Consider the following 12,932-nt stretch of genomic DNA (forward strand, 5'->3'; position numbering starts at 1 on the left):
GGCCTGGGTCCATCTGAGAACCAGGCCTGTCACTGGGTTGGGCTGAAACCCAGCTTGACTGGTTTGCGCTACAAGGTCCTGGGTAAAATCCATGTGTTCATCTGAGTGGAGGCCCCGGGGGGTTATCTAAGCCCTCAGGACAGAAGCACAAACTGAATTTCTCCACAGCAGGCAAGGGGATTTTGCATGTCCCCAATGCAAAGAAATGAGAAGAATCTGAAGTGGAAGCTATGCCAGCTACCCTGACCCCATGCTTATATACATTTAATCCTTATATACAGTAATCCTTAATGTAAACACCCCCACCACATCGAACAAGTATGTACAATTATCACGTGTCCATCGGAAGACAAAAATAGGGCGTCTACCAGAGAGCTGGCAGCACACTGCGTCAGGCCCTTTCTTCCGTTTCCGCAAAGAAATGACCTGCCAAGGGAACTGTATTCACAGCTAGCTCTTTTTTCCACTATTGACTTTTTTGTCCCAAACACTAGAGACAAGGTTCTATTAAAAAAAAAAAAAAAAGGTTTGAATCTAGGAGAAAATAAGCTTTCAATTAAGAGACGAACAAAGCAAGCCATTTTTAAAGCATGATTGAAAAAAATTCTCATATTGATTACTGAAAATAGCTAGTCGGCCATATATTTTTACCAAATGTGGGCCTGAGGAGCTGGCTTAGTTGGAGAAGTCCCTTCTGCACAAATGGAAGGACCCGAGTTCTAGTCCCTATACCACGTGTGAGTCTAGCTCTAGGCCACTGAGATACCCTGTCTCCAAAAACAGCTACTAAGGAACCACCCTTGAAGTTGTCTATTGGCTTCAAAACATAGGCACACACACAAGCACGCCTGCACACTCTAGCATGCACACACACACACACAATAATAGACTTAACAGTTGACAGCAATGTCCTTTTAGGGGGTAAAACAACTCATCCTAGCCTTCGTTTTGCTTGCTTTTTTTTGAGAGAGGGTCTCACTATGTAGCCTGTGCTGACTTAGCACTCAGTCTTCTGCCTTAGGCTGTCCAAGGTCTAATGGTTGGCATTGCCTGTCTTTACCTCCACACTCAGATTCATGCCTAAACATCTAAATTTTCCGGGGGTCAATTTCCTGCATTTCTGTGAGACCGAAGAGCATCCTAAACCTAGGTGCAGTGTTCGTGCTCAGCAGTGAGGTAGTATGTAAGAAATTATAGGTGCCATTCCTCTCATCAAAGCAAATTCCCTGGAACAACTTACCGAATGACCCTGCTGGCCCTTCCACAGTGAGTCTCCAGCTCGTGGCTAAGAAGTGAGTTCCTGGCTCCTTATCTATCACGGACCATCAATCCCCACATATCAAAGTTCCTCTCCACATATCAGATTTTTAAATCATCGTTACAAGAGATCCCTGGAGCAGGGCTCCTTCCGCCACGCATCCCGCTAACTTACCTCCTGTCCTCTGCCTCCAGAACAGTTTGACCTTTTTTCTCCCCTGCCCCAGCAGATCCTCTTAAGTAAATAAACACCAGGACACAAGTGCACTGTTCTAGGAACTACCTCAGGCAGCCACAGGCTCTGCTCCATGTTTCAGCCGTGGTCTGAAAGGACTCCAAAATTCTTGGCACTCTTTAAATAAGCAACCATACCATGCTAGGGGTTCCACTACCCTGATCTATGGCAAATAAATGCACGTCCTTGGTTTCGTTCAGGCACTTGAGAGCTGGCTCCCCTTCTGGGGAAATGCAAACCAGCCAGCCCTTTTACCGCCGGAGCTAGACAAACCTGTGGATAACTCTTTGTGGCAGCTTTCCGTCGAACAGAAAGTAAGATGGGCCCCTGTGGTACCTGAGCTCCATTCCTAGCACCCACATGCAAAGCCAGGAGCAGCAGGATTAACTAGGTAATCCCAGTGTTGAGGGGGCAGAGACAAGAGGATTCCTGGGGTTCACTGACAAGGCCGTCTAGCTGAAGCACAGACTCTCAGGTTCAGGGAAAAGCCATGTCCCAAAATAACAAGGTGGAAATGATTGAGAAAGACACCTGACATCAATCTCTGGCTTCCACAAATGTGCTGTGCTCATGAATATGCACACCCACACATACACAGAACGTATGTGCACAGTGCGCGCACACACACACAAAGTTATCCGACTCCAGATCCACTATCTACACTGCCTCCTTAGAACAGAAAGCAAAAGTCTCAGAAAATGGCTTGTCCTGGGTGACATGTCTAATCAGAAAATAACAATAACAGTGTGTGATTCAGAGAAATAATCAAAAGCCCTGGTTACTGGTGTGTGTGTGTGTGTGTGTGTGTTTTAATCATGTATGTATGGGAAGGGGGGTTGTACAAGTGAGTGCAGGGTCTGAGGAGGCCAGAAGAGGGTGTCAGAGATGGAGTTCCAGGTGGTTGTGAGCTACCCTTAAGCTGCTGAGCCCTCTTTCGGACTTCAGTTCTCTTAATTAAAAGAAAGCCTTCTCTTCTGTCCATTTCTGCCACTGTAAGGGTCCCACAGGGTTCTTCTACCAGCTCCTGTCACGTGTTTTCACTCTCCTTGGATATTGGTTTGGATCTTTTCCAAGACTTTAGGTTGACTTTAAGGGCCTTTGCTGTTTGTTTTTCAATACCGGGGTTGACTCCAGGTCCTTGCACAAACTCTACCGCTAAGATGTGTTCTTATCTGCCACCTCCGTCTCCACCTCCCCCTCCCTTCTGCATTCTGAGAAAAGGTTGCCCAGGCTGTCCTTGAACTAGCTCTGTAGCCCAGGTTGGTATTGAGCTTGGCAATCATCCTGCCTCAGCCTCCTGAGGAGGTGGGGTTACAGGTCCACGCCATCAGACCAGCCTGACTTTCAAGTCTGTTACAACAAACAGATCTTACTGGAGCAACATCTGTACACATAACTCACTTAATGACATCTATATTTTGTCTGTTTTCAATCTATAACAACATACCTGAGGCAGTCTACTTTATAAAGCAAAAGGTTTGTTTTGGTTCATTGACTCAGCTCCCAAAGGTCCCAGCTCTAAACAGCATTTCGGGAAAATGTTTCTTCCATCTTCCTAATACCTCACAACAGAAACTGTTTCAACACAGGAGCTTTGAGACATATTTAAACTGTAGCCGGGTCATAGCAAGCCACCATCTCTGGCTCCTGTGAAATGGATCAACAGCCTGCTCCACCTGGCATCGCCCTGGAAGGATTCACAGCACTTTCATGACACAGTGTCTCCTGCTCAGAAGACTTAAGCTACTGTTTATATAGACTAAGGGATACTATGCTATCACTTTAGACATGACATTTCACCTCGTAACATAGACGAGAAGGAACAACTTTCATCAGTAGCAAGCGGGCTCACTTCTGAACTTAAAAGCATGGTGGCACACATTTGTAACCCCACACTTGGAGGCAGCTGCAGGAAGACCCCTGCAAGTTCAAGGCCAGGCTCATCCACGTGCGGAGCTCCTGACCAGGCAGGACTATATAGGTCCCCTCTATGGAACCTGCTCAAAATACTACCATGACTAATACTAACAATGACAATAAAAGCATAAAAAAATATAAAGCATCAATAAAAAATGAATTAAAAAAATAAAGCAACACCAAGATTTCACAGCTGCCCAAACCCAATGCTGGAATCCCCCAAATTCACATACTCTTTCACTCCTATGAGTGGGTACATGAGTGTGCACATGTGTGTTCATGTGTGTATGTGTATGTGCATGTGTGCACGTGCAGGCATGTGCCGGAGGTCAATCCCTGGTGCCTTTCTCAGCCACTCCCCACCCTCTACAATCACAAACTAAGCTGGCTTTTCCTGCCTGGGCCTGGGGATCAGACACAGGTCCTTCACTCTCAGGGCAAGCACGGACTCCCGAGCTCCTCAGCCTGCTCAACCTTTTCATTGGCAAGTTTCCATCTTAGATGGCGAGAAAGCAGACCTCAAACGCCCAGGTGGGGGAAAAACACATTAAGTATGCTTTTCCAGCAGCTTTTAGATTAACTTCTAAGGCGATAAGAAGGGATTGGCACTAATATTAGTTTGTCTCAACTTTGTCTTTTTATATTCTGCTTTTTTACTTCAGAGTTACAATGAAGAAAGGGGGCTCTCTTATTGCTTAACTGTTTTTTTGTTTGTTTGTTTGTTTCATTTTGTTTTGTTTTTCCTTTTTACTCGCTCCTAGATCTTTTCAGATCTTAAAAAAAAAAAAAGGAAAGAAAAAGAAAAACTTTTTGCATGCCTAGCTCCAATTTTTCAGTAAATTTATCTTTAGCTGATAACAAAACCACTTACAAGTTGTTTGCCAGGTGTGAGGTTGCTCTCCACACTTTCATGTGGGCTGGAAGCACTCTCGTGTGACATTTATAGCATCCCCCTTTTACAGGTGAGGAAGCCGAGATGTGAGACATGCAAGGGTCACCTAGCTGGGAGATGGAAATCTCGGTCCGCAGGCAAAGCAATCTGGCACCAGGGCACTGCACCTGCTCTTTCCCACAAGGCTCCGTTGCTGTTTAATTTTCATTTCTGCTCATTTTTACATTGAGAGGCCTGAGAGGAGCAACTTTGAAGAGGCTAACAACAGCAGGGTGCACCTTTAGTCCCAGAGTTTGGGAGGCAGAGGCAGGCATATCTCTGAGTTCAAGGCCAGCCTGGTCTATACAGAGAGTTTAGCCAGAGCTATTTGATAAGATCCTGGAGAGAGAGGAGGGGGGAGGGGGGAAGCAATTACAGTGTGGGTAAAGCCAGAGACTTGGGGTCAGGTCCATACTGGGGAAGCCGGGGTCAGGAGCCCTGTAGGACTTGACCAGAAGCTCCTAGCACACAGGCAGAATGGACAGACAGTTTCATTTCCTTTTGTGCTGTTCCGTGTGGTTTCTGACTTTAGTGAAAGCCTGTCTTGGAAGGTGCACGCGGCATTGTCATGCAGATGGCCGGGGCCTGTTGCCTGCGATTCCATTTTGTAATCCATTATTTATAGTAGCTATGATGTCACAGCTAATCGAGACTTTCTCCAGACAGGAATTCCCTAGAAATCCATACTCAAAAGGCATATGAGCAGCCATCAGACCTGAACACTTGCAGCTTAGATTTCTGCTATTACTCTGTAGTGAGAGCCGTGCAAGGACCCTGCACAGACCATTTCCCCAATCCAAATAATATTTTAATAAGCTCTCAACATTCAACTTCCTCAACAGCAAGCGGGGTCACTTACATCCTCGTGGGCTCAGCTCTTAAGTACCCATAAACTCACCGCGCGTTGACGGAGACAAAGGACACATTCACATCCAGGAAAAGGCAGAGATGTTAGCCCTAAATTCCAAAGCTGCCAGACAGAGCACCCCACCTTCCTCTCAAGCCCTCTCCTTCCAGCACAGTGTAATCCTCTCCCATCTGTAATCCAGTCTCTACAAGGTTGGGAGGTACAAAAGATGGGCTAGCCTCGTCGGCTACCTAGCAAAGTCCCAAGCCCAGCGTAAGCTCCATAAGACCCCAGCCCATAAAATGTGTAAAAGGGAGGAGGGACAAGAACGGAAGAAAAACAACTACTCTCCTTCGCATGAAGTTTCAAGGGAAAGCTATGGCCACAAAACTTATTCAGAAAGTTCGTATCACCTAGACCACATCAAGCATACTACTTTTTTTTTTTTTTAAGTTACATCCCAACATAGAAACAGAGAATCTGTTTGTTTTAGCTGGTGATCTACTTAAGGCTCCACAGAAAACTGGGTCATGGAAATTCTGTATCTAAATATCAGTTTACCTATTTATCACTCAGTATTTAGCCCTTGAGGACTACCTTACGTCTGTCTGACAAGGCCCCAGCTGAGCACATGGAAATGCTCTGCAGTTGGCAAAAATAAAAATAAAAATAAAATAAAATAAAATAGTAATAATGATGAAGTTTAAAAGTTTTTTTTAAACAATCCTTCTCAGAACTGGCACCTAAGACAAGTACAAGAAAACAGGCCTCAGAGGGTGGCACAACTCAGAACATGCATCGTGGTGTTTTAATCAGAGAGCTCAGGACTCCAAGCGTGCCAGTGAGCACAGCAGACTCTCAGAGGCCACCGGCGTGCCTGTCTCGGCATACCGCCCCCCCCAGGCCCTGCTCCATCCCCCAGCAAGCCGAGAACATGCTCTGAAGGGTCAGGGGTGGGGGGTAGTCCTTACATTCCATGCTCTGCTCCACCTAGAAGATCCAGCAGACCCAAGTCCAGCTGCCTTCTCAGATCCGCCTTGTAGGAGAAAGACAGGGGCCCAGGGCTCCCGGCCGCCCCCGGGGTCCAAAGAAAAAACTATCCTCAACATCCTCTTTTGGGTGGACTAAACAGCAGATGGCCACAGTTTCCAGCATTAACTAGAGGGAAGGAAATCAGGATGCCAGACTGCTGTTTATGCCCTCCTGGGCAGCCAGAGGCCCAGAAAAACAACAATGGCCACTACAGCCCTGAAAAATGACAACGGCCCCAAGCCCCTGTCATTGGCTTTCCTTGTCTCCAAGAACAGGGCTTGACACTTACGCATAAATGTACCTTTCCTCCCCCACACTCCTTCCCCGTCTCTACTTCACCTCAAGATGAGGGACTTCTGGGCTAGGGGTGTGGCCCAGTGGAAGAACACTTACCCAGCACACATAAGGCTCTAGGTTAATCCCAAACCCTGTAAAAATCGTTTGTCAGAATCAGTCAGGCCTCGTTTATGTGTGAAGGAGAGATGATTTTAAGGCAAGGTCTTCCTATGGCGCTCTGGCTGGTCTCAAATTTCCAGCAAGCCCCCGCCTCAGCCTCCCAAGTTCACCATCATTCATGAATTAGCCCGTAACATTTATTTTCCTGCTTGCTTGCTGCTTGCTTGCTTGGTTTTGTTGTTGTTAGTGGTGGTAGTTTTTTGGTTGTTTTTTTTGGGGGGGGGTTGTTCTTGTGTGGGTTTTTTTTTTGTTTTGTTTTGTTTTTTGTTTTTTTTACTTGTTTTAGGTTTTGTGTCTGTGTGTGGCGTATGTGTGTGTTGAGAAGGGTCATCATACAGCTCCAATCGGCCTTGACTTGCTGTGTAGCTAATGCTCTTGAATTTCTGATGCTCCTTCCTCTCTGGTGCTAAAAGTCCACCATGGCCAGTTTTATGTCATCCTGGGGATTGAATTCAGCGTGTTGTGCCTGCTAGATAAGCACTCTCTTCCTTGAGCTACACTATCAGCCCCAGCCCACATATTTTCTTTCTGTGTCTGTTCCTGTGTGTGCGTGTGCAGGAAGCCTCAGGTGTCGCTCCTCAGGCACTGTCCACCTGGCCTTTTAATAGAGTCCCTCACCGGCCTGGAAGCACTAAATGGGCTAGACGTGGAGGCCCGTGGGTCTCCAGTTCTCCAGTGCTGGGATTACAAGCAGGCACCACCCTCAGGGTTCTGGGGGTCCAGCCCAGGTCCTAATGTTGAATAAGCAGCACTTCACCAACTGTGCCCTCTCCAGGCTCCGGGCCACACATTTCCTAAGAACAAAGGCGATGGGTTCCTCAGGGGTCAACCTCACATCTGGGACTCCGGAATATAGCTTATAATGACCGATACTTTCCGAGGAATGAGCTAAGCTGAGCACTGATCAAGGAGTCAGAGGCCCTGAAAGGAGAGAGAGAGAGAGAGAGAGAGAGAGAGAGAGAGAGAGAGAGAGAGAAAGAACTACTGAAAACAGGTAAGAATCACCGAGAATGTACAGTAACCCAACAAGGAAATAAGGCACACAGAGGTGAATGGAAGCAAGCAACAGGATGCAGGAGACGGGGTGGGCCTCTGTCATCTCAGGATGGCTGGGAGGAAGGGGGAGGAAAAGATGCCAGAAACGAAAGCCCTGACTTTCAGTCCCAGATTTACTCTGGGACTAAATTGAGAAAATTTCCTGAACTGAGAAAATAAGAGCAGGATTTTCCGGATGGGAGGGAAAGGACGTGGGAGAAACTGTCACCTCTCTATTTGCTCACTAAATATCTAACAAGGTGGTTGAGTAGATGTGTGTGCAGGTAGCCCCGGGGTAGGGTCCAACACAGGTTATCTTGTCTGCTTCTTTGGAAATAAGTAGCCCTGAAGCAGTTCCCACCCAGGGGATCCAATTTCCCTCCTTCTGAGACAAGCTACTGCCAGGTGCAGAGAAAGGACACCTGCAGAGGTGTAGGAAGGAGGTAGGAATACCCAGTACCCCTGCAGGCAGGATGAGGGCAGGAAAATGGGCAGGAAAAAAGGGATGGACCAGATGCAGAGGCAGCAAGGCCACCCTGAGCACTAGGCCTGGCCCTCAAGAGAAGAGAGTCAGATCCAAAGAGAAAATTGTCCCTGGAAGTCTGCACGGATTGTTTCACGAGGTGGATGCCTCCTGACAGCTCTTAGCAAGGGGCCACTGCCATTGCCGGCCTGAGGCCCCTCTTGTCTCACTGCTGCCCCCAGGCTGCTGCAGTGGACAGATATCTGGGGGAAGCAGAAGTGACCAGAATATATTTAGTAGCATCTAAACAACAAGTTCTCAGAACCCAGAATGAGGGGACCAAGGGGATCAGTCAGCTCAGGGAGGGAAGTGCCTGGCTTCCCGTGAAAGCTCTAGGAAACGACCAACGTAGACCCTGCCTGAGCATGTAAGTCTACTGCCCTGAGGAAAAAAGAGCAAAGACAAAGCTACTGAAGCAGCACCATACCTCCTGTCCACCCATGTCCTCCGCAGGCTGCTCTTCCCAACCCAAGCAGGCTGGGCTGACGTTATCCGGACAAAAGGACCATCTCATCCTGGCCCTTCCACACTTGCAGGCTTGCCTCGCTCTCTCCCAACCCCCAGGCCCAGCCATGAGTTTCTACAAAAGAAAGTTTCTCCAACTGCCAAGACCGCAGATTTGTTTTAAAAAAGAAATGCATGCCACGTGGTGATGGCACATGCCTTTAATCCCAGCACTTTGGAAGCAGAGGCAGGCAGATTTCTATGAGTTTGGGGTCAGCCTGATCTACAGAGTGAGTTCCAGGAAAGCCAAGGCTACAGAGAGAAACCCTGTCTCAAAAAACCACATGTTACATTTCTGTGCAGACTGTCACCTTTAAATAAACACTTAAGACCAGCAATAACTCTGAAACTGTTCCCAGGATTTAATAGGACAATGTAAAAAGAACTTCTTTGACAATGGTCTGGCTATAGGGCAAGACCAGGGGTGTGGCTTTTTCGTTGGTTCTGAGGTAGGATCTTGCCAGTTATCAGCAGGTTGTGGGTAGGGACAGGATCCTCTGAGGAGTCCTCACACTTCAGCAGAACCACTTGGTAAAATGAAGCTGGCTGTTCCTGCTCCCCTCGGCTCCCCAAGACTGAACTGGGGTCTGACTTTGGTCAAGCACCCACTTTCCCTACCTGGGTAGGCAGAACATAGAGCCTCCAACAAAGACCCTCTAACTACGAACCTTAGAAACAGGCGGAGCTTACAGCTCTCAGCCTATAATCTCTGATGAGACTCGGCTCTTTCGGCCTCACAGAGAATGCTCTGCCGAGACAGTCAGCTACAAGCTCAGGCTCTTAAAGGGATGCATGCATCCAGCCCTTGAAAAGTGAGGTTCAGGTGGGGATGTCACTCTCCAGCAGACCTACACATGCAGGGCCTTGGGCACACCTCTAGCACCACAAGGAAAAAATAATCAAAGTCCCCTCCCCCAAATCCTCAGCTGCCCTTCGGTTGGCTTGCCTGCTGCCGGCTATCTCTGTAAGAGGCCCTCACCCTCCCTCCTTTCCCGTTTGGCTCCTCTTGCCGTTGGGTGGTGATGACAGTGACCAAACTGTCGGGGGGCTCGTGTCCTTTCACGAGGCTGGAAGACCTTATACCCACTGAAAGAACCTGGGCTCTTGCATTCCAGACAACCAACACCAACCCCTCTGTTTAACTTGTGGCCTTTCTATCAGCGGTGTGGGCAGACTTCATCAGGGTTAGTCTGTTGCCCTGGAACAGAGGCACGGCACTAATATTTGTAAAACTGCCCTTCAGTCTGGGAAAGCAACCTGGCCACCCGCAAAAGCATCCTAAACCCACGTGTCTGTGATGGTTCCGTGGTTTCTGTCTGTATTACATTCGATTCGGGCCAAACAACTCCAAGTGACAGGCAGCCTATGCAGGACCAGCCACAACTCCTCTACATTCGAAGAGAGAGAAAGCAGAGGAATTCAGTAACTCCCGCACCTCCACCGCGGATCTGGCATGGCACCTGGGGCTGGTAACTGCTGACCCTACTGTTAGTAAAGTGAGCACATATTTATCAAAATTAAAGCCTGTGGTTAAGGGCCAGCAGCAGGGTTCTGTGGGTAAGGATGCTTGTACACGAGCCCGAGAGCCTGAGTTTGATTCCCGGGACCTTCACGGCAGAAGAGAACTGATTTCCACAAGCTGTGGCATGCGCGCTCCCGCCCGCACACATACACACACGTGAGAAATGTAATTTTTTAAAAAACAACAACAATAACACAGGTACGTAGCTAGGTCCACAGCTCTCTGAAACCCACCGTACAGAGGCTCATCACAGCTGACATGTTGACGTGTACCCACCCCCACCCCCACGGTTAATTTCAGGCGACCGATGGCTTACCAACCAGTTCCGAGGTGCCCCGAACATTTAGCAACTGGCTGTTGCAAGCCACACCGACCCAGCACCAGCACAGCCCCGAGGCACAGAAAGGTCCAAGGCCATCCATTATTCAGTGTTGCGGAGCAGCAGAGTCGAGGCTGGAGTCAGAAGTTTAACTCCAGTGCCGAGCATCTGACCGAGCGGCTGGAGTCAGCCATCAGCCCTCAGAAGGCATCCGGCCGCCTGGGTAACACTAATGGAGGGCTCTAATGCGTAGCAGGCAACAGTGCAAACTCTTTACAATAACTCCCTGGAATCTGACTTTAGTGGGGTCGTCTTCAATATTTAATGAAATGATTTGCATGGGTTGATGGGTGGAGGGCAGGCGCCAATTAGGCACTTAAAGCTACACTTTGCACATCTCTCCTCAGCAACAAAGAAGTTGCACAGCTGGTGAGTGGCGGCTGTGGGACCGGGTCTCTGAATGATTGCAGTCACTTAACCGCTTTTGATGTTTAGGTGAAGAGGAAACCGGCTAACGCGAAGCGAACCTCCCCGCGACAGGAAAGCGAGCCTGTGAACCCCGAACCCACAGTCAAGCAAACAAGCCAACGTTTAAGAGACCCATCAAGAGCGGGAGCAGGTTACCCAGCACGCGGGCTTCAGAAGCCCCGTCCCTCCGACGCGGCTGTCCTAAGGGCGAAGACAAGAGGGAAGGCACAGAAGGTGTCAACACGGCTGGCCACAAAAAGGATGACACGATCCACACCACCGTTTCCGCACCGTGGGTTCTTTGTCTTGCCAAGTTTCCCCAAACTGTGTGTCGGGCTGGTTCGGGGGGGAAAGACAGAGCGACCCCTCCGCCCTGTCACACAAGTCCCTCCCCCGCCCTCCTGTGCAGCCACCTCGGGACACCACTTTTTGGCGCCGCGGGGCCGCGCCGCCCGGGGGATGCCGAGGTCCAGCGAAGCATCCTTCCCGTTTGGCCAGCGGAGGAGGCTGCACGCAGGAGGGGAGCCCGGCTCCCACGCCGCCTCGGAACGTGGGGCTGTTGGGTGTCTCGCGCGGCTCCCAGACCTCCTCTAGAGAGAGGGCTGCCGTGGCTCCCGCGGCAAGCCCAACTTCCTCCTCGGGCGGCTCCCCGGCTCTGCGCTCCCGCCGCGGCTGGGACGGAGCGAGCGGGGAGGAGCGCGCCTGCTGTCCGGGCGGCCCCGCCGTGCCGCGCCAGGGGACCCCGCGACCCGGCCCTTCCCGCTCCCCGGCGCGCGCGGCCGCTTACCAGACGGCGGCCGCTTCCTGCTCAGCCGGCTCACGGCGCGGGTGAACATCGCCGCGGGCGCCCAGAGGACGGAGCAGCCGGGCGGCGCGGCGGCTGAGCCCGGAGAGGGCAGGGAGGAGGAGGAGGAGCCCGCGCGACACCGCCCCTCCAGGCCCCGCCCGCCGCCTCCTCCCCGCCGCGCTCCCCTCTCCCCTGCCACCCGCGCCCGTGGGCACCGGCTCCGGCCCCCGGCTCCCCGCGCGGGGCAGGGCGCGGTGGCCCCGGCTGACCCTCGGCTCCCGCGCGCAGCCCGGTCCCTCCCCTCGCGGCCTGGGAGGCGCGCAGCGTCCTGTGTCCCTGCCAGGCCCGAGTCACCTCCCAGATCGCCCCCGGGTCCACCCGACTCCGTGGGCGCGCGGCCTGCTCCCGCCGCGGATGCCTGGGAGGCGTCGCCAGGGTCGGGAGCCAAGCCACGGCTAGTGGGCACCCGGTCCGGCCCCCGCCACGCCAGTGCCCCGGCTTCGAGGCTCGGGGACAGACCTCGCAGAACGCTGCCGAGCCTCTGCGGCTCCAGAGCCGAGCGGAGCGCGCCGGCACATTTTTAACTTGGACGACACTTGGGTGCAGTCTCGGGAGGACCTTTGCGCTCCACTGCCGGAATCCAGCGCCCGGCTCGGCTCGTCGCTCCTCTCCTGGTGTCTGTCACCTGCTCAACGCCCATCTAGTTTCTCATTTCTTCTACAGAACAGCCCAAGAGGGGAGGGGGGTGTCGTTAGCCGCGTTTTCTTGAGCATTTTGGTTTGCAAGGAATTGTCTTTCTGGCGAGTTTTATTTTTCTCCTTGTGGATCTGGCTTTGTCTCGAAATTGGTCTTTATTTTTAGCTGTGCTAATTGCTATTTTTCTAAACCGTTCCCCAGTCGCCCCCCAACACACCCCCCCGCGCGTTCTTTCTCGGGATTTTCACTAGTTGGCACTTTCCTTTATATCTTCTATTCTGAGCTGCCCATTTTGCTCTATTTTCCTCCCTTTTTGTCCACCCTGCAGTCCCAACGCCACCTCAGCTCTGTCCCTCTGTGGTTATTCTCCAGCTCTCTCCCTACCCGTCCCCACTCCATCATT

General features: G+C 50.9%; 1 protein-coding gene across 3 annotated transcripts in view; it reads right to left on the bottom strand.

Annotated features, from left to right (window-relative positions):
* Window positions 1–11,991, bottom strand: part of Rgs10 (regulator of G protein signaling 10) — a 38,188-nt gene extending 26,197 nt beyond the window's left edge. Inside the window, exon 1 of one of the 3 annotated variants that reach the window (XM_060380758.1) lies at window positions 10,576–10,696. In XM_060380758.1, coding sequence (XP_060236741.1) covers window positions 10,576–10,681 — 106 coding nt within the window. In that variant the 5' untranslated portion in view covers window positions 10,682–10,696. Of the gene's footprint in view, window positions 1–6,158; window positions 6,347–10,575; window positions 10,697–11,833 lie in introns of those variants that run through there. The other 2 variants (XM_021657889.2, XM_021657890.2) reach the window with 2 other exon arrangements.
* Between the last annotated feature and the right edge of the window lie 941 nt (window positions 11,992–12,932).

Source organism: Meriones unguiculatus, chromosome 1 (assembly GCF_030254825.1).
Source record: "Meriones unguiculatus strain TT.TT164.6M chromosome 1, Bangor_MerUng_6.1, whole genome shotgun sequence".
Classification (NCBI taxonomy): Eukaryota; Metazoa; Chordata; class Mammalia; order Rodentia; family Muridae; genus Meriones; species Meriones unguiculatus.